The following is an 18,574-nucleotide window of genomic DNA, read 5'->3' on the forward strand; positions in this document are numbered from 1 at the left end:
CTTGATGTAACGTAAATAAGGTCCCAAATTATAATGCTTGAGGAATGGCGGTATTTTGTTTTAAGTTCTGCTGTATCACTGCTTTTTCCTTTCCGTTTTAATTTTTAGGTTTAGAATAATAAATGACACTCCAACTTAACAACAATGAAAATATTCCTTCTTTTCCTCTTGAGTAACCTTAATTTCCCACTGTCCATTCCCCTCAATTCTGATAATTTTTGTTATTGCTTTATTAACAAACAGAGAAAATTTCCTCTATTGCCATTTCTCACTTAGATCAGGAGATAACAAATCCTCAAAAGAATACATTGTCTACATGGGATCTTTATAAATAAATCACCCAAAGATTAAAGCAGGCTAAATAACTTTTAATCAAACTGCATCTCTCAAAAAATATACCAATAAATATATAAATAAAATAAATATTTAAATTTTTTCTCATAACTGAAGTGACAATGGAATGTCTCAAAAATGTTAGGAACATCATTATGAATTATGACATAACAAGCAAAGCAATGACTGCATATCAAATTCTGATGTTTCATAAATTGTTCAAAACATGCTTAAATGAATCTTAGGTTATTTTAAAATTCTGAATTTGTCTCAAAGCTTTACAGACAGATTTATAAATTGTCTTTTAATTTTTCCATGCACTACACTGTGAAGCCAAGAAAACAGCAGCCCTTACAACCTCTATTTTAGAAGAGAAATCATGACCATTACTAAATTTTATCCCTGGATCAGTACCAACCACCATTTAAAAAATTGACCCTGGTGAACAGAACTCTGAAACAAGTTTTAAAATGGTCACAACTAAAGAGAAATACATATTTAGACCTATTAAAGGTGTGTTAGTCCTACAACCGTAAAGCTCAACCCTGGGTCACAATGTAAAGCTGCCAAAAAATAATTTATCCTGAAGTATTTTATTTCAAAGTCTCCTGAACCTCCTTTTCTTTTTTTAACACTTCATTAGATAAATAACTTCTTGAACAATTTGAAATTTAGATTGTTTCATGTAAACATTTTTAAACATGAAGGCACGCTATATAAAGAAGTCTTCCCTGGGAAGACCTAGGCTCATTTGTCACTCACCGTTGACGTGTGCGGGTCAAATTTAAATGCTGGTAGACGAACAAAAGGAGCTAATGAGATATCTATTGTTTACTTCCACCAGCATGGTGGCATGAGGTAACATGCGAACCACCTTCTTTGATCTCAAATTTACCGCCACAAATAAAGACAGTTTCTATTGGAGAAAGGAAATACAAATCTCAAAAATTCTTGTATTGTGATGAAGACATAAAACAATTTTGAGGAATGCGCCCGCTGCTCACTGCTTTGGAGTAGCTGTAGCTCAAGCTGACTTGACTCTAAGAGTTCTACATCACACGACAGTTGATTGACAAATGGTCCAGTGGGACCTTAGGCTCCTTTTATAGCATGCCTTCGTGTTTAAGAAGTGTATGAAAAGCAATCCTTGCATTAATGAACACTACTTAAGAATGTGAACCAACATAATGGCTTATTAGCTCAGTTGGTAGAGCACTGCATTAGTATCACAGAGATCATGGGTCCAAATCCCATACAGGCCTGAATTTTTTTCAAGTCGTATTTTCACTTCTACATAAGTAGTTTTCATTATAGTGAGGATGGCTTTCATATATTTCTTAAAACTCCAGTACACATGACGGATATATGATTTTCATAAATTCAAATTCAATGTTACATCACATCACGAGTTTAAGGCAAACCATCACAATGGCCAGCTCCCAGTTGGCTTGTTAGCTCAGTTGGTGAAGCACTGCACTGGTATTGCAGAGGTCATGGATTCAAATTCCATATTGGCCTGAATTTGTTTCAGGCCTTAATTTTACTACTACATATTAAGTAGTGTTCATTACTGCAAGGATTGCTTTCATACATTTCTCAAGACCACAGTACACATATATCATTTTCATATATTCAAATTCATTTTTAAGACGTATTGAACAGAGAATGAGTTTCAAACTAGTTGTAAATTATGTGCTATCTTGCTGACAGTTCACTTTCTGTCTACTTGTCAAGTGCTGGAAGAATTTCTCAATCAAACAACTGAGAAAAAGCTAGCAATGCTTAAAAAAAATTTCCCAGTTTTACATAATAGTCATATGGTCTGACATAACAATTAGCGCCCCCTAGTAGAAGGTCTTACTCGTGGAATCCTTTTCGTTTGACTAGAATGTTGGTTAAGAGGAAGAGCAAAGATCTGCAACAAAACAAAGACAAACAATCAGCACCAACTTTATGCTCAAGCATAGAAACATTTAAGCCCAAATTACCCTTGCCCTGATACCATTTTCAAACATTTAAGGTTTGAACCCATCCTGCCCTTCCATTGGTGTCCAATCCCCACCCTTCTACCTCCATGTGTGAGGCCCTGTTAGGGGGGGGGGGTAGATGTCACCCATCCGAATTTCAAACTCTGTCACTCCGCCATTTCGGAGGGTTCTCATGTCGCTGTCACAACTTCATCAATGTCGTGCTCAAAGTCGGATTTTAATTTCCCTGAAGTCGCTGTTTCAACACCATGTCACCCGTTGGAATTTACCCTATCAAGGACTCATGTGTAGCCTCAGATTTCATGCAGGCTTCATGTTTAAACTACTTACCTGGCTCCACCTTATTTCCTCTTGTAGTTGTCGTTGTTCCTTTACATTTGACACCAAACCAAGAGCTTGTCTTCTCAATGTTTGTTCAAGTTTCAGGATCTAATGAAGATATAAATATCATCAGACACCTTTTGGATACGAAAAGCAAAACCTTTTTTCAAGGTTTGATCTCACAGGCCATGACATGTATACATGATCTCTGCTTTTTATGGCTGAGAGTGAAAGTGACTGCTTGACAAAAATATTGAAAATTGAGGATGCGTGATTTTGTTTACTACGTAAGATAAAAAAGAACTCCCAAATCAAAATTAAAAGAAAAAAGAAAACATGAGAGAGAAAGCAAGAAACATATCATGAAGGAGCAACAGGGCTTATGAAGACTATTCAAGAGATTACATATCTCACATGAAGTTTCTGAGTTTCAGGGTATAATTATGCTTCTTTACGCCAAATAACAGAGGATTAAACAAAAGGCAGTATCAATGGGATCATCACTGTGACCTACAGCTTTAATAACTACCTTTACAGAAATTCTGATTATATTCAAAACATCTTCCCCCCCCCCCTCTAAAAAAAAACATGATACCTGCTCTTTTGATTTCAGTAATTTCTTGTACAGCTCATCTCTGTCAGACATATTTATTGTCATTTTGTTCTGCAGGAAAAAATTCAATTAACATCCCTTAATTATAAAAAACCACAACATGCCAACAAGAAGCAACACCTTGAAAAACCTGATCTATTTGAATTACAAAAATGCATTGAAAGATGTTGCCATTGGGGTGACAACTCTTAGCTCCTCTCCTTTGCCTCTTTCTGTCCATAAAAATTCTGTTGTTGGTGCTACCACGGAGGTAAGGGTTCATGTCCCTTCACTCATTTGCTTCTACACTGGGTTTCTTTTCCAACAGGTTTCAAGAACATTTTTCATCAAAAGAAGGAAGATATTTGTAGCAATTGTTAATATAAAAAATGAACAATTATTGCTCATCTGGGTGACAGGTGGATGTTGTTACATTGCTGAATTGACATAAGTGCTTGTGCAGGTTAACTACTAATAGCCACAGCTGGATAATACTCCAAGCTCAGTAAATCAAATCGACAATTATAGGTTATGGCAAACTTGTAACACCTGCAAGAGGTAAATAAAATTCTCACCTTCAAGTGAAATAAGTCAGCGGTGGCTTCATTTGCTCTCTTTGACAGTAAAGAGTTTTCAGTCTTGAGAAGTTGATTCTCTTCTTTCACCTTAGTGATATCATCAAGTAGCATCTGAAACAATCAGGTTGCTTGTTATGGTATGATTATCTTATGGATATCCTGCTTTTTTGTCCTCCTCCCGGTCGTGCTAACAGTAAACATATCGCCAAAATAATGAGCTTGTCAGGGTCATAATTTGTACTTACTGAGTCAGTGGGAGGGCCAAACGGGAAAATATTTGGCTTGAGGTCATGTGCATCATGAACAAGAGTTAAATATTTCCCAGTCCAGCCTGACTTAACTCAGTAAATAAACATTTTATGATTTTTTTTTTTCAACTCAAATAGCACACAATAGACTAATGCACACTGGGAAAACCAAAAAAAAGGTTTCTACGTTGAAAACTTTTCCTTCATTTTTTTTAAGTCAGAACAGGAAACCCACAATTCATCAAAAAATGTGACATTTCTTTTTGTTTTGTTCACTGCTTTCCCTTGTTTTTGTAACAATTGTGAACTGTGATGTTGCTGTACAAGTGCACCAGGGCTGTGCAGTTTTTTCTGGACTGGCTTTCATCAACCATTTGGCCTTACTTGCATCAGCTTTTGCTGTGGTTTTCTATTGGATTGTGCACGCAGGGCTGGAGGGGTCATATGATAATTTCAAACATCAATCAATTATCAGTCCAGTTGAACTTCCTTTAAACATTCTTAAACTTCTTAAACTGACCCTGTTAGACCAATTGATGAAAAGTAATGTTGGCAAACCTGAAAGCTGAGAGCTCAGCCAAGAACTGATAAGAGATGATGGAAATGGATGAAGATCAGTCTGAGAAATGTGCGAAAAGAAAACCAACCTAGCACTTAGTGAAATTAAAAACTTCATTTTACCTGGTGTATCCTTAGTGCATGATCCTGTTTTTTAAAAAGCAAAGCTTTTGCCCTGGACACTGGAGCAGTAAGAATGCGCTGATTCCTACCGATGGTTGCTGTCTGTAATTGAGACCTACAGCGCAATGACGCATAATTTTCCATTTCCAGTCTATCTTCTTCATCTTTCACTTGGATGGACTGCAGAAAAGCAAAAATTTTAGTCCACCATCAAATTAATTCCATTACTAGACAAAATTGTTACTTTTAGAAAAAAAAAAAAACACGAAAATGAGGAAAAACATTTATTGTTTAACCCCCGCTGCACATTACTGGCAACAATCACAGATGAATTCATTTTAACAAAATTTAGCCCATATCTATAACAGTTTTAACCAACAGCTTCATATTCTTACCTCTGCAGTTTGGATATCTTCTTCACCAGTCTCCTCTGCTAAATTAACCTTAGCTTCTGTCTGGCATTCAACATCACGTGTTACTAAAAAGAAATAAGATAACAACAAAGATCATAATAGATTTACACTGCAATCCAATAAATGAACTAAGTTGGATTCAAGATGCTTTCAATTTCTTCCTCCTTGGTTGTAAGGAGGAATAGAGTCCTTCTTGCATTAAAGAAACGACCACATCATAAGACTTAAACCAAGTACTTTCACTAAATTCTCCCCTCTAGCTGCCATACATTTCTTTTTATTTAAGTTCTGAGAATCTGGTGTTTGATTATGACAAACACTTCGCTCGAATAAGTTTGAGAGTATTATCATTACCTGTTTGCTGGGTTAGGTATGGGCGTTATAGGAAATAGTGAGTTAAATGCTTAAGATCCAAGTTCATCAACAAATACAAAATTTCGTTGGTTACATGATTCCATATGATTTTTAGAATTTTGGTGAAACAAAACGAAAAGTTTCAAACAAAATACTTCATTAAAAAAGTCGTAAGAAATGAAAAATTTTGCGATAAGGTTTTTTGCAAAATAACAGCCGCGGACAACAGCTGATCAAATAATCAATCAAAAAGAGGGAGACTTAATAATTGTCATAGTGATACGCTGGTATCGATAGTGTAACTTACCATGAGATGGGGCAGATTTAGTTTTTTTATCTTCCTCGCAATGATCTGTGTAGTTATTCATAACAATACTTAACGTCTGGTCTGTGTCGTCGGTACTGGTAACCGTTCGTGCTTCAGTGATTTGTTGTTCTTTGCTTGCTGCTGCCAGGCACTGAGCATCAAAGTCTCTGCGATCAACTTCAAGCTTTCTTCGTTCGTTCGCCAATTCCTCTCTTTCGCGGCGTAACTTTGTATTATCTCTGTCCAGCTCATTAGCCCAAAGTTTTAAATCCTTCCTTACTTGATCGTGAGCGTTAAATACTTCTTCCACAAAAGATTCAAGCTCTAATTTGAATTTGACGAGTTCTGTAGATAAAGCTTCGTTTGGCCCCTGTGACGCGGCTAGTCTACCCTTCAAACTTCGAAGCACAGGATACTCGTCACTCAACTCAGTGTACTTTGATTGAGAACCTTCAACAGCTTCAAGAAGAAGTTTGGATTTTGTAATGGCATCTTCTACTTTTTCTTGAAGACTTGCTACACCTTCCAACACTGGAGCTACATCAAAGAGCGCCATTGAGGAAATTCATTGAGGTACATGTTTTGAAATGGCGCGGTTGCTTTGACAACTGGTTCTAGTTATGGGATGAGGGGAGGGGGGGTGATGAAAAGTAACTTTGCTAGGGTAGTATGGGGCAAAATTATGTTTCAATTAAAAACGTATGGTGGATCGCTCTTGCTTCCAAATAGAGAATCCGCCACACCGGATAAGGTAAATGATGAAAGAATATATAATATGTTGGGAGACCTTAAAAGAAGCACTCCTAAATAGCATGGGAGAAAAAAAAAAACTACAAGTTACGCAGTTGAGTAGATAAACAAGGACCACACATATCCATGACAGCACAGCTGCTGTGGTTCGGAGATTTTTCATTCTGATGAGAATTTTGTTTCAGACAGTTAAAAAAAAAAAAAAAAAAAGTCGCAATAATTTTATTCACTTTAATAACAAAGACAAAAAAATTGTACAAAGAACAAAAAATTTTGACAAGTCTGATACGTGAAGATCGCCTGAGGCGTCATGAGACTCGAGCGATCTTCACGAATCTAACGGCTGAGCCTGGACTAATAAATAAGTAAGTAAAAGCAACACTGTTTTTAAAATTCATGAACATGTCTTGTCTTCATTCTTTAAAGTAGGATTTATAAATTAATAACCATTTAGAAAAAAAAAGGAGTTTTGACAAATACATTTCTCAAAATGAAACCAGATCATGATGAAATCCACAGTTGTTCATTTCCATGAAAAATTGATCCAAGCCAAACATTCATGGAGAAATCAAGTCAAGAAATAAAAAAAAAAGATACACAAATAGAAACCTGTAAAGCAAACGGGAAAAAAAGAAATGTTGCATGTGATAACCTTGAAATCTTGAAAATTGTCATCAACTTGAACCAGCGTGATTTTCACAAAACCATTCTGTTCAGGTGTCTTGATAGCCTGCTGGTTATAATAGTAAAATAGAGAAATAGACATGTCACTCGCACCACATTCCACAACCAATCACGTAAGAGTAACAACTGGTGGCAATACCTGATGTTCGTTTTGCATCGCTCACAAAACTTCATAACTTTGGACAAATTCTGCGGCTAAGCAGAAAGTGATAAGAAACCTCAAGGCTTTTTATCTCATCAGTGAGGTAAACTGCATGCAAAATGAGGGTAGATTGCATAAATACTTCGCCCACTTCACAAGCAGCTTTCGTCTGCGAACATTTTCCGTCGATCTCATGTAAGCCAGTTCAAGTCCCTGAAGAGAAGCGGGGAGGAAATGAAGAAAAATTCAAAGCCTTTGTTTTACCACTTCACAAGCGCTTCAGAGGTTTAAATCTGGTAATGGCCATTGCAGTTGCTACTGTAATTTACCAGCTGGAGTGTACAGTAACATGCCTTCTGTTCTGTCTCGTAATTCCATTTTTGCTGGTCGGATTAGCGATTTTAAAATTAGCAAAATACATCGTGGAAGGTTACATCGCTTTCAAATGGAATTGCATCCCTTTTCGCGAAGATGACGCCGTTTGGCAGCAAGACCGCGAGACAAACCGTCATATCATCAACGCACTCATGATCGTTGAAGGTTTGCCGGACATCGAGAAACTCCGCCGAATTATTTACGAACGGCTCGTTTACGGAAAAGATGAAAAGGGTGAACGAATTTGCCCACGGCTAACGCAAGTTATACAAAAACATTTCGGATATTTCGTTTGGAAGGAAGATGAGAATTTCAAAATGGAAAATCAGGTTTTGAATTGGAAAGGAGATAATCCAAAGTCTACGCAAGATCTGGAAGAAGTTGTATCTGAACTCTGTTCGAGTTCTTTACCTCAAAACCTGTCTCCCTGGCAATTTATTGTAGTGCCGATAGAAGAGGAAGATAGCTTTGGCCTGTTACTTCGTGTTCATCACAGTGTTGCTGATGGAGTTGCTTTGACGAGAGTGTTTGTGAAAAATCTTTACGATGTACCACCACAAGAAACTGAACCAAAGAAGTTCTCCACCAAACAAAGATTTTACATGTGGTGTAAAGCTATCCTGGTTGGTCCACTGACGGTACTCATGAAGTTTTTTTCCAGAGCAGATCACTCTTGTATTCACGGCCAGGACCTTTCCGGTAAGAAATTTGTTGCTTGGTCCAAGAACATGGACTTGTCGCTGGTCAAACGAGTCAAAACTGTGGCTGGTACTACCGTAAATGACGTCATGGTATCTTGTTTGGCAGGGGCTTTGAATGATTACCTTCACAGTCAACCTAAGAGTGATTCGGTAAAACTTGACGATATGTGGGCTTCAGTGCCGGTAGACATTCGGGCATCATCACAATCAGTCAAGCTCAAGAATAAATTTGCACTGGTGTTTCTACGGCTCCCGATCGTGGCCAAAAACGCATTGGACAGACTCCTTGCGACCAAACAACGCATGGATATTATCAAGGCATCTGCCGAACCTCTGGTGACAGCGACAACAGTACAGATGTTGATGATGTTGCCTGAATGTGTCTCCAAGCCTCTCATAGATTTCTTTTCCAGGAAGATGTCGTGTGTCCTAAGCAATGTACCCGGACCTCAGCACACTTTACACCTGGGAGGTCAGAAAATTACTCAGGGAATTTTCTGGGTCCCCATGAGAGCAAATATTGGCGTGGGGTTGTCAATATTTAGCTACAACGGCGGAATTCGTGTCGGGGTTTATGCAGATGAATGTGTCATTTCAGATCCCAGAGAAGTAGTACAGGGATTTGAGAAAAATTTTTGTAAATTAGTGAATGAGTTAAATATAAATGACAACAACGAACCATAGTTAATGACGAAGATCAAAAATAACACAACCGAGGGTTAATTCAACTATTCAGTGTTTATTTGACAGAAAAGACAAATTGAAATCAAGTGAAATGGCTTGAATTACAATATTAGTATCATTAGAGTTAAGCTCAGTTCTGAGTGAAGCTCGAGGAGTTTAATTGAAAGCTGATTAGCTTTAAACTTGACTTGAAAAACATGACAAAAACGGGTCGACATAAATTTAAAGAGTGGGTTAATTATATTGCATGGATACTATTTGTGAAAACAAAACTAGCTAAGTCCCCATCAAAGAAAATTTAATGATTTTAAAATTTATCGGTATAGGGTTGTATAGTAGCAGTTAAGAAAATAAGGTTTAATTTGATCAGACTCTGATCCAGTAGAAAGTATAATGCAGTAAATGGCTTGAAACCTAATGATAAAAGAGTTGTCCTGTTAACAATACTGATAATATTAACATGGCACCTACACTATTTCCTTTATGAAATAAAGGAATCTACTGGAACTTTTACTATGTCTGTATGTGTGAATTCACACAGGAACAAAGTTTGTATATTACTACATTGTGACTTCATTTGAAGGACATTATTCCTTTAAAAAAAATGATCTGTTCGTATAGGTAATCACATGATTTCGAGTGCAATTTGGAATAAATAAGCACGAGTAAATTTTTTCAAAGACTAACAAAATTGCATGAGCCCGTTGGGCGAGTCCAATTTGTTGTCTTTGAAAAAATTTACAAGTGCTCATTTATTCCAAATTGCACAAGAAAATCATGTGATTATCCATTAATAATATACATGAAAAAATACGAGGTAGCTTCTAATAACTATGTAGAAGAAAAGCATGGACATCACGTGCAAAAATAATTTATTCAAACCCTGCAAGTGACATTGACCAATCTGAATGTCTGGTTTGTTTTTTTCTTTGCACTGAATTAACTCTCCTGCACTGAATTAACTGAAAACTGCATTCATCTTAACCAATCAGAATTGAGAAATTTTTTCATGTATATTATTAAGCTTAGAACGAAAGGGGAGTTGCAACATATACCAAACACATCCCACTATGAAGTGCAGTGCAATCTGAACTAAAGCTTTCTGGCATAAATCACCAGGCATAATTGAATGAGAACAATTTTTGAATTGAATGAAATAATTTGATTATTTTCATGGAAATAAAAATAAATAATACTATTCTCAATTGCTGTTATGTGTGGATTCTTCTCATAAGGCTCTTATCAATCATGTCATGAATCACTCATGAAACTAGTCCAATACTGGTCATAGGTCACAACTGATCTAATGTCATAATATGTGGATTTGCACAATTATTAATTTTTTTTTTCATTTATTTATTCTCTTTGGCTTTTTTCTTTGTTTGCTATTGCATCTCCACTACTATCTGATGATGATAAACAACAGCATGAAATTTAGGTTGCTTTTTAAGTTGTAGAAATGCTCCACACGACCTCACTAGATGTCAGCATTTATGTAAAACTAGAGCAAACCATTAACTTGCTATTATGATAATACTTCATCTCCATACTTCTTGTACTGCTCATACGACATAAAGAACTGAACAGGAGTTAAAGAAACATCAGTGTGATTCAGTGTCAAATTCCAACTAATTCTTGTTCTGTGACAGCAAATCATGCTCCACAGTGTGTTTTGAAAAGTATAATATTGGCCAAATCCTGGTGTATTTCAATATTTTCTACCCAAGAGATTATGAGTATCAATTTAAACCTTTAACCGAAAAATGGAAAAAGAATTAAATGGAAAGAAAGTCACTTTTGATACTACATTACCCAAAATAAAATGTGAAGACAACAATATTATAAGTAAAAAATGATTTGGGTGTTCAAACATGAAATAAACCACTATGAAAACATCAAGGACCATAAGCTCAAGAAAGGATACAATAACATTCCATGGAAATAGTCTCAGAAACTGAGGTACAAACCCACGATAGAGGGCAAAAAAACCTTCAGACTTCAAAGTCTATCAATGAAAAGACAAAAAAAATATATAAGACAACAAATGGAATAAAATCCATTGACAGAGAGCAAATATCATTCACATTCTGAGATGGCTAAAATCTGATGACAGGGAAGTTTGAATGTACAAGTAGAGGCCTTAAAAACCTGCATTTAGTTCTGTTCTAGAAACTACACATCAGAAATTGGTTGCAAACTAAACATCAGTTAGTTCAGAGAGTGTATGAGTGTAAAATCATAATAATCAATTTCACAGTTATGTGCTTGGTTGCCAAGCCTTTGAACAGGAGTGAGGCTGAGGGTGACCTTATGATACAGACGTTGCTGCTTTTCAAATGTAAATTACTTTCAATTGTTATCATGCTAACTAGACACTGGTCTCTATCACAACAAGTTAAGGTCACCTTCACTGTGATCAATACCTCGGCAACTAAATACGCAACTGTAAAATGGCCTATTTTGGTCAAAATACTTTTCATGAACTTCCCATTTCCAACAACCTTCGTGCCCGTATGACAAAATTGCCTGGTCACTCTTAAATTCAGACTGTAGCATGTAGACATTCTAAGCCAATCACATAGTGAGTTTCAGTTTTGAACTCTCAAATGTGACCTGCCAAGCCCCTTCTGGAGAATCAATTTCCTATGATTTCAATCTGTAGTTTAAGTAGAGTCCAATGCTAAGCGTCGGAGATACTGCATAGCTGAGGCTTTAGAGATTATTTTCGACAATTGAAGAGAACTGGAAATCTCAGCGAAGAATCAAGGTAAGTAATCAGTAAATGTTCTTGCAATATTAAAATATATGGAGCATGTGGTCTTGAAATGGTCTAACATTACATTTACTTTTGCTTTTAGTATACGAATCCTTTTTCTCTTTTGGAAATACTCTGTGGGGAAATAATTTTTAAACAATCTAGGTCAATTTTAATGCTTTTGGGGTACAGTTTGGAAAAAAATTGTCATTAATTTTGTATTTGTTCTTTTTCAGCAAGGTTCTCTGGATGACTTGCCTATAGGCGGATTCATGCTGACGTCATTGTTTACATTTTTGCTCATTTGCATACAGCTTTGCGTAAAGAAGGAAGCATGTTAGATACAAATTGACTTCAGGCAGCTAAAGAGCTAGTAAACCTCAGTAAATGGTTACATTTTTAGCTCTTTGGGAGTAATATTCAAGGAGAAATAGTCCATCAAAAACTGCAAAATTTCTGGGTGGCAAAAGTGCTAATGAGCTCATACATTCTATGCAAAATTTTGAGTTTTTAAACCCATGTTGCACAAAAAGTATTCAATGCATCAGGCTTGTATTCATTAGCCAAGTTAATCATACTTTGACCTTTCGATATTCAGAACTGATTTATTTTTAGCTCCATCAGAAACTGAATTGCTTATGCTAATGAGGCAAATATTGTACACAGTGGCAGATCCAGGGGGAGGGTCCAGGGAGTCTGGACCCCCCCTATCAGACCTGATGCTTACAACTTTGAGACTGAAATTCTTGCATCGACAGGATCATATATTACTTTTTAACTGGCTGACTTTTTTAATGAATCCAAGCAAACGGTAAGCAGCCAAGGAATTTTAACATGCAACCGCGACTTGTGGGAGGGGTTGCGTGGGAGAAGTAATTTGCCTCAAGAGTCCAACAGCCCTTCCTGAACCAAAGTTTGGACACCCCCCATCAAAAATTCCTGGATCTGCCCCTGAATCATAATGACTGGAACCTTTGGAATTCAACATTGAAGTTTTCTAAACTTATTCAATAGCAGAAAATTATCAACAGTTATAGTAGAACTTACCATAAGTACAAGGATAATAAACAATTAGATAAAATAAAATCACATGATATGGCATAAAAGTTACTTACAGTGAGCAAACAGTGGGCAGCACTTGTGTAAATGACAGTTACACTTCCAGTGTTTACCTTCAGATTCCTTTGATTCATCATTCTCGTCTAGACAAATCAGTAAAACAATATTATGTACTCATAAAATTCATGACAAATTCCTTAAAAATATCCATATAAGAGATCAGAGCAAAGAGTTCTCTGTACTCCAGTCAACTGACCCTAACAACATCTATTGGATTTGAGGCTAAAGCACCTGCTAGTCCAGCAACTCCACTTGCACTGAAAAAAGAAAAGAATTAAAAGAACATTCATTTACCCTCTCATTTATCATGAAATTATGCCATAAACATTAAACTACTACTTAAAAAAAAGGTTGTTACAGGATTTAAAATAACTCAACATAGAGGCAAACTTGACTTTGCAAGAAATATGACATGCATCTGACTTGTTTGATAATAAAAAAGGAAAAAAAAAACAATCAAATTTGTATCGATTCACTAATTAGCAGCCTAAGAACAAATTTCAAGGCACATAATTTGAGTGAACTAAAGTCACACCATTCTCTCTTTTTATTATTTCTTGACATTATAGGTGCTGAGTGTTTATAGAACAGATCATGACACAATACTGATTTTACACTTACCAAAAATGAGTGTAAGGGTTGTCACCCATAATCTTAAGATCCAAAATTTTCTTTTTACACCAATCATAGACTGGAAGTTCAACTCCTGAAATAACTGCTGCTCTTTGAGCTGTGGGACCAACTCCCTAGACAATATGGGAAAAAAGTAGTTCCTACTAGAAATATAACCTTTGGTATTATAATAATAATATATATTAATAACAATAGTAAATAATAATAATCACAGCAATACATATTTATTTAATAACATTTGTGACAAAACCCAAGGATTTCATTAATTTCGGAAGTAAGTGTATATTAGGACACATGATAGCAGAGGACAGTTCAGCAGTAAGCGAGGCAGATTTGTCACCAGTCTTTCTCTTCAGTCCATTTAACAAGGCACTTAACGAACTGATCATGCTGTTGACTGAATTATAGGAACTCCTTGCAAAAATCCCCTAACAACCAAAAGTAGACAAAATATATCAACAAAAAACACCTTTATTGGTGACTGCCTCTAGAATGTATCAAGTGTTTTCTGAAAAACACGCAAAAACTGGGAGGTGGAGTGGCAAAAGTAGCCAGCTCCATTGTGTAGTAGCTGCTGAAATTTGCTGGTTGCTGGCTTCTAATGAATTCCCTGAAAACTATGCTTGAATTGAGATAAGAAAAGAATTTTAACCATCCACAATCAAAAGCATTTTTTCACATTCTTCATTGTTGCTCATGGATTAAAAATTGAATTCCCAAAATAACATGGATGAATAAAAGGAATCAATTCAATTCAAGTAATAAGAATAGTGGAGTAGCAAATGATAAATCACAATAAGTTAATATTAATAACAATTGTGACATAGTACTAATGATGGTTTTTATCACCGTGCATTTAATTTACCAAGCAAATGATGAATAAGAGGTTTCAAGTTACCCGATAGAGTCCCCTGATTCCCTCTTCTTTAAATATTGAAGCAAAAGATCGAAGCATTCCTTTTCTTCTGACATTAACCCCTGATTGATACTCTGCCTGCATACGAATCTGCAACAGAGAAAGAAAAGAGATAGAGGATGAAAATAAAATAGATCACAATGATTTCACCACAAATGTGTTGCTTTCAATAGAAGGCTCATAACCTTGTCACAACACAGCTTGATTAAGCTTTTTGTTTGGTGACACATCAGCAAAATGTTTGGATCTACAGAATCACCTTCATATTATATGGACTGTCAAAATTTGTATTAAACAAATTCTTTTAAGCATTTGGACATTTTTCTTGATAACCTCACAGATATAAGAAAACACAAGTAACAAATATCTATAATTAATCCTCTAAGATGATTGTTTATTCTCCCCTCTCACTGCTACAAATTTCCTTGAAGATTAGTAATAAGAAATTGGTTTAAGATCAAGATAACAACATCTACCTGATAATTGTTAGTATTCTCATTACCTGTTTGCTGGATAATACATGGATATCATAGGGAGAAGCTACATGTTAATCACTTCTGGCAGTTAAAGGGTTTAATCATTTACCTTTAAAAGATCAGTAGGATTACAAATAGCTGATGAGAATGCTCCAGCAACAACCCCTGCCATTACATTGTAAAATAAAGTTTCGTCTGCAAGAGGAAAAGAAAGAAAATAAAGAATTAAAACAAAAAAAAAACATCCAAGACTGATATTAATATTGCTTCTGCCCTATTTGTTGTTACCTTTTGGGTTTTTTACCAGCCTCCTCTTCAGAGCATGGTAAAAGCCTAATTTTAGAGATCCATAGGTTGCTTGACGCAAAAGTGCTGGTGCTACCCTAGCAAAAGTGAAGAAAATGTGACATAACAGTCAGCTAATTTGAAGCTAGTTACCTAAATGTACATTTTTAAAAAAATAAATAATTATTGTACAGTATTTATAGGAAGAGATAATTTCAAATTTTAAAATGAGGTTTCTATAAAAGAAAATTTAGAAAACTACTCTTTCAAACCCCTAAGACAACTTTATAATCACACCAATTTTTTTTATCAAAACTTCACATCAGTAATTCATTGTTGAGTGTTTCTGGAAAAGTCAAAGTATCTATGTCAGAACCAACACAAAAAGTATTTGACCTGCAACAAAACTATGCACTGGTGAGGTCAAGGTAGAAGGGAAACAACAGAACATCTTGATGAAGCATGATTAATACCCTATTAATAAAATTTATAAATACACCAAATAATAAATCAACAAAATGGCAAACAAAGTGATCATGGTATTTTGGTTTCTTCCAAAATGCCAGATGTAGGCATTGCCACAAAATTGTGGTAATTTGCTCCACATCTAGGAGATCTAGAGTAGACTTTATAAAATGCTATGACAGAACTTGACAATTCTCCACCATTTTCAGGTCTGAACTTACCCATTATACAATGCCTTGACCCCATCTTCTCTGGAAATTCTAACAAAAGCATGGAGCATTCCTCTATATCTAATCTCTTTCTGTTTAGCATCTATCACTTGACCCTGAAGCTGTAGCCGTGTTTTTGTTGTGTCAATAGGAAATGTTCCTGTAGTGAAACATCAGTGCAAAATTCTTAACATAAATACTACTTGTCATATTGCTGAGCTTTATGTCTAGTGCAACAAAGGTAAATTCAAATGAAAAACAGAAGTATTTGATTTTGTCTAACATTGCTTTGTGTGTTTTCACACCTATCTTAAACAACCACTACTGCTCCTTTTGTGGACATGAGCAAGAAAGCAAGTATGTTTATTTAGCCAATATCACCTTTAAAGCCACAAGCTTTGACCCTTTTGCTCCCAATATCCCATCACTACTTCTTCTTACTGTTGCTTTTCAATTCTTACAATGTTAGTTTGAAGAATTTAGTATAAGATCAACTAAAAAATCCCCTGATTGATGTTTTCCTTTATTTTAATCACTTGTCTGCTTGCTGCCGGTATGCTCACTGATGAGAGTTTTAAGCGTTGCGGTAACCTCACCCTAACTAGCATTTCTGAATGACACTCACAGCCCATAAGATGTTTGAATGTTGATACTCACAAATTGCAACATTGAAAAATGGCTTGCCATGTCTTAGCTATGCTTTGAAGGGATTTTATTAGAAGTTGGACCCCCGGTGCCTGCACCCGTCTACTTAACAGTTGTTTTGATGTAGCCATAGCTGTGTACTACAAATAAAAGTAATCAAATTCTCCCAGAGTACCATTCTTTTTTACAAAAACTAGATGAAGTAAGCATCATTGCAAGAAAATGTCTTTTCCAGATTGCAGGAAAATGTGCTACTGAGAGACTTAAGTTTTAAAAATTTCCCAGGGGAGCATGCCCCCAGACCCCCCTTGAGTTTCGGGCTTTTGGCCCTCAATTTTATTAGGGTACCTGCCTACTCCCAAGACAGCACCCTTCTACTTCAAAACTTAGTGAAAATCCTGCTATTGATAAAAGTGAATTTCTCCTCCAGTAGTTTTGTCTGTATTTGCTTCTCTTTTATTATAAGCTCCTTTATAGTGTTTCTCAATGGCCCTCTAAGGTAGTTCTCCATGTTACCATGCCTTAGCTCCAGATTTCTCTCCAGTTTGACATTCAAAAGTCATTTACTTAGATGGAGCTGGTGGAAATTTATGGAGCCATTAAGCGGCAACACTTTTTTCCAGCTGTCTCCTACTCTATCTACAAACAAGACTATCCAATCCAACCTTACTTTGGCTCCTGTAGCATGACATGGCAATAGTTAATTCTAATTTTCACATAAGTAATCTTAAACACTTAAGCACCCTCTCTTAGCTCCCCCGCCCAGTCCCCCACTACCCGTCCCCAGAGATGCCAACCTCTGGAGATCTCAAATCTGGAGATTTTGGCAAGAGTACCATATAACCCCAAACATTAATTATGCATTCAGACTGGTAGACTTTGTTTTTAAAGTTTTGTCATGAAAGACAAAGAAGTACAATGCATAATTAATGTATGGGGTTATATGGTACTCTTTCCGAGATTTTTTTCAGACCAGCACCCCAACTGAGTTGCCAATGACACCCCCCCAGAAAGTTTCTTTCTTAATTTGGACTTCCTATCCCTCCTCCCTATCGCCTTAAAATAGGCACATTGTAGATAAGCCATTATGTGGAACTTCGAGTGTCAGTGAGCGCGCTTAGCAATTTTGCAGGAAAAACGTAGATCTGTCTGTGAGGGACTTCAATTGGTTGAATACTCATCCAATCAGACTCTCGCTTATATAGGTGGATAACAGAGATGAGACTCACTCCTCTTTGTTTGCAACGAACGTGTATCGCGCAAGATAATGAAGCCAGAAACCGTTAGACAAGCATGAGAAGCCAGATGATTTAGAATTTTGGAACATATGGAGCTGAAATTAAGATTTTTGTGGGTAACTGATCCAAACTTCCTTTTATCCGGGAGTTTTGGTCACCCGTACGGGAGAGTGGTAGATTGGCTCCGCATCCGGGAGACTCCCGGATAGTCTGGGAGAGTTGGCATGTATGCGTCCCCTTCCCACTTCTCCATCGCACTCCTTGGGGATGGGTCATCGTAAAGGTGAAGTGATCGGGAGAGGCTTAATGCCTGAGTGCATAAGATAATAATGGGGATGTGCTCGGAACTCAGCACTCCAATTTGAGTCACCTCGTCCTCTCCATAATCTTTCATGGGAGTCTTCGACCTTCGATTAGTGAAACTCATTTAGCACAAATAAATTGCTCACAACATCAATGTTTACTCACCAAATTCAGCAGTCATGGAGGCCAACCCTCCATAGATAAATGGTCTATAATCCATGAAAACTTCAATTTCTCGACGCAGGAGAACTTGAAACGTGTCAATGCAAGTCAGCATCAGTCTTCTCAAGATTTCCAGCAGTTTGCGGAGATCGTCGTCTCGTATCTTGATCAGCGGTCCCACCACTTGGAAACGAGGCATTCGTTTTCATAGAAACGT

The 18,574-nt window shown here is 36.5% G+C and overlaps 3 protein-coding genes across 5 annotated transcripts; 1 reads left to right on the top strand and 2 right to left on the bottom strand.

Moving 5' to 3' along the window:
- Positions 1-347: 347 nt before the first annotated feature.
- On the bottom strand, positions 348-7,154 carry LOC111343623 (uncharacterized). Its single transcript, XM_022950806.2, has 7 exons — positions 5,816-7,154; positions 5,137-5,219; positions 4,742-4,921; positions 3,810-3,923; positions 3,238-3,306; positions 2,652-2,750; positions 348-2,248 (listed from the first exon to the last, which is right to left on the bottom strand). Exons 1-7 carry the CDS (start codon positions 6,369-6,371, stop codon positions 2,168-2,170), a joined length of 1,182 nt encoding a protein of 393 aa, XP_022806541.2. The 5' UTR covers positions 6,372-7,154; the 3' UTR covers positions 348-2,167.
- A 356-nt stretch (positions 7,155-7,510) lies between these two features.
- LOC111343621 (uncharacterized) lies at positions 7,511-10,356 on the top strand. Its single transcript, XM_022950802.2, has one exon. The coding sequence runs from the start codon at positions 7,511-7,513 to the stop codon at positions 9,149-9,151; it is 1,641 nt and encodes a 546-aa protein (XP_022806537.1). The 3' UTR covers positions 9,152-10,356.
- LOC111343624 (kidney mitochondrial carrier protein 1) lies at positions 9,187-18,566 on the bottom strand. Of its 3 annotated transcripts, none has more exons than XR_002696085.2 (10): positions 18,361-18,535; positions 16,022-16,169; positions 15,339-15,433; positions 15,160-15,245; positions 14,557-14,664; positions 13,647-13,771; positions 13,257-13,282; positions 13,022-13,108; positions 11,076-11,156; positions 9,187-10,730 (listed from the first exon to the last, which is right to left on the bottom strand). XR_002696085.2 is itself a non-coding variant. In XM_022950807.2 (10 exons), exons 1-10 carry the CDS (start codon positions 18,470-18,472, stop codon positions 10,677-10,679), a joined length of 957 nt encoding a protein of 318 aa, XP_022806542.2. In that variant the 5' UTR covers positions 18,473-18,527; the 3' UTR covers positions 9,187-10,676. The 3 variants fall into 3 exon arrangements, 2 of the variants coding, with proteins under 2 accessions (XP_022806542.2, XP_088582788.1); XM_022950807.2 differs by having other exon boundaries at positions 13,222-13,282; positions 18,361-18,527; XM_088726662.1 differs by lacking the exons at positions 9,187-10,730; positions 11,076-11,156; positions 13,022-13,108; positions 13,257-13,282; positions 13,647-13,771 and adding an exon at positions 13,815-14,086 and having other exon boundaries at positions 18,361-18,566.
- Positions 18,567-18,574: the final 8 nt, after the last annotated feature.

This window comes from Stylophora pistillata, chromosome 7, assembly GCF_964205215.1.
Source record: "Stylophora pistillata chromosome 7, jaStyPist1.2, whole genome shotgun sequence".
NCBI classification, from domain to species: Eukaryota; Metazoa; Cnidaria; class Anthozoa; order Scleractinia; family Pocilloporidae; genus Stylophora; species Stylophora pistillata.

Excerpts from the sequence above, each read along its gene's own strand:
- LOC111343623 (XM_022950806.2), bottom strand. The coding sequence starts at position 6,371 with ATGGCGCTCTTTGATGTAGCTCCAGTGTTGGAAGGTGTAGCAAGTCTT. Across the intron at positions 3,307-3,809 it reads CTGACTTATTTCACTTGAAG|AACAAAATGACAATAAATAT; the intron begins GTGAGAATTTTA and ends TTTTTCCTGCAG. Across the intron at positions 2,751-3,237 it reads TACTGAAATCAAAAGAGCAG|ATCCTGAAACTTGAACAAAC; the intron begins GTATCATGTTTT and ends TATCTTCATTAG.
- LOC111343621 (XM_022950802.2), top strand. The coding sequence starts at position 7,511 with ATGAGGGTAGATTGCATAAATACTTCGCCCACTTCACAAGCAGCTTTC.
- LOC111343624 (XM_022950807.2), bottom strand. The coding sequence starts at position 18,472 with ATGCTGACTTGCATTGACACGTTTCAAGTTCTCCTGCGTCGAGAAATT. Across the intron at positions 16,170-18,360 it reads CTCCATGACTGCTGAATTTG|GAACATTTCCTATTGACACA; the intron begins GTGAGTAAACAT and ends GTTTCACTACAG. Across the intron at positions 15,246-15,338 it reads GCTGGTAAAAAACCCAAAAG|ACGAAACTTTATTTTACAAT; the intron begins GTAACAACAAAT and ends TTCCTCTTGCAG.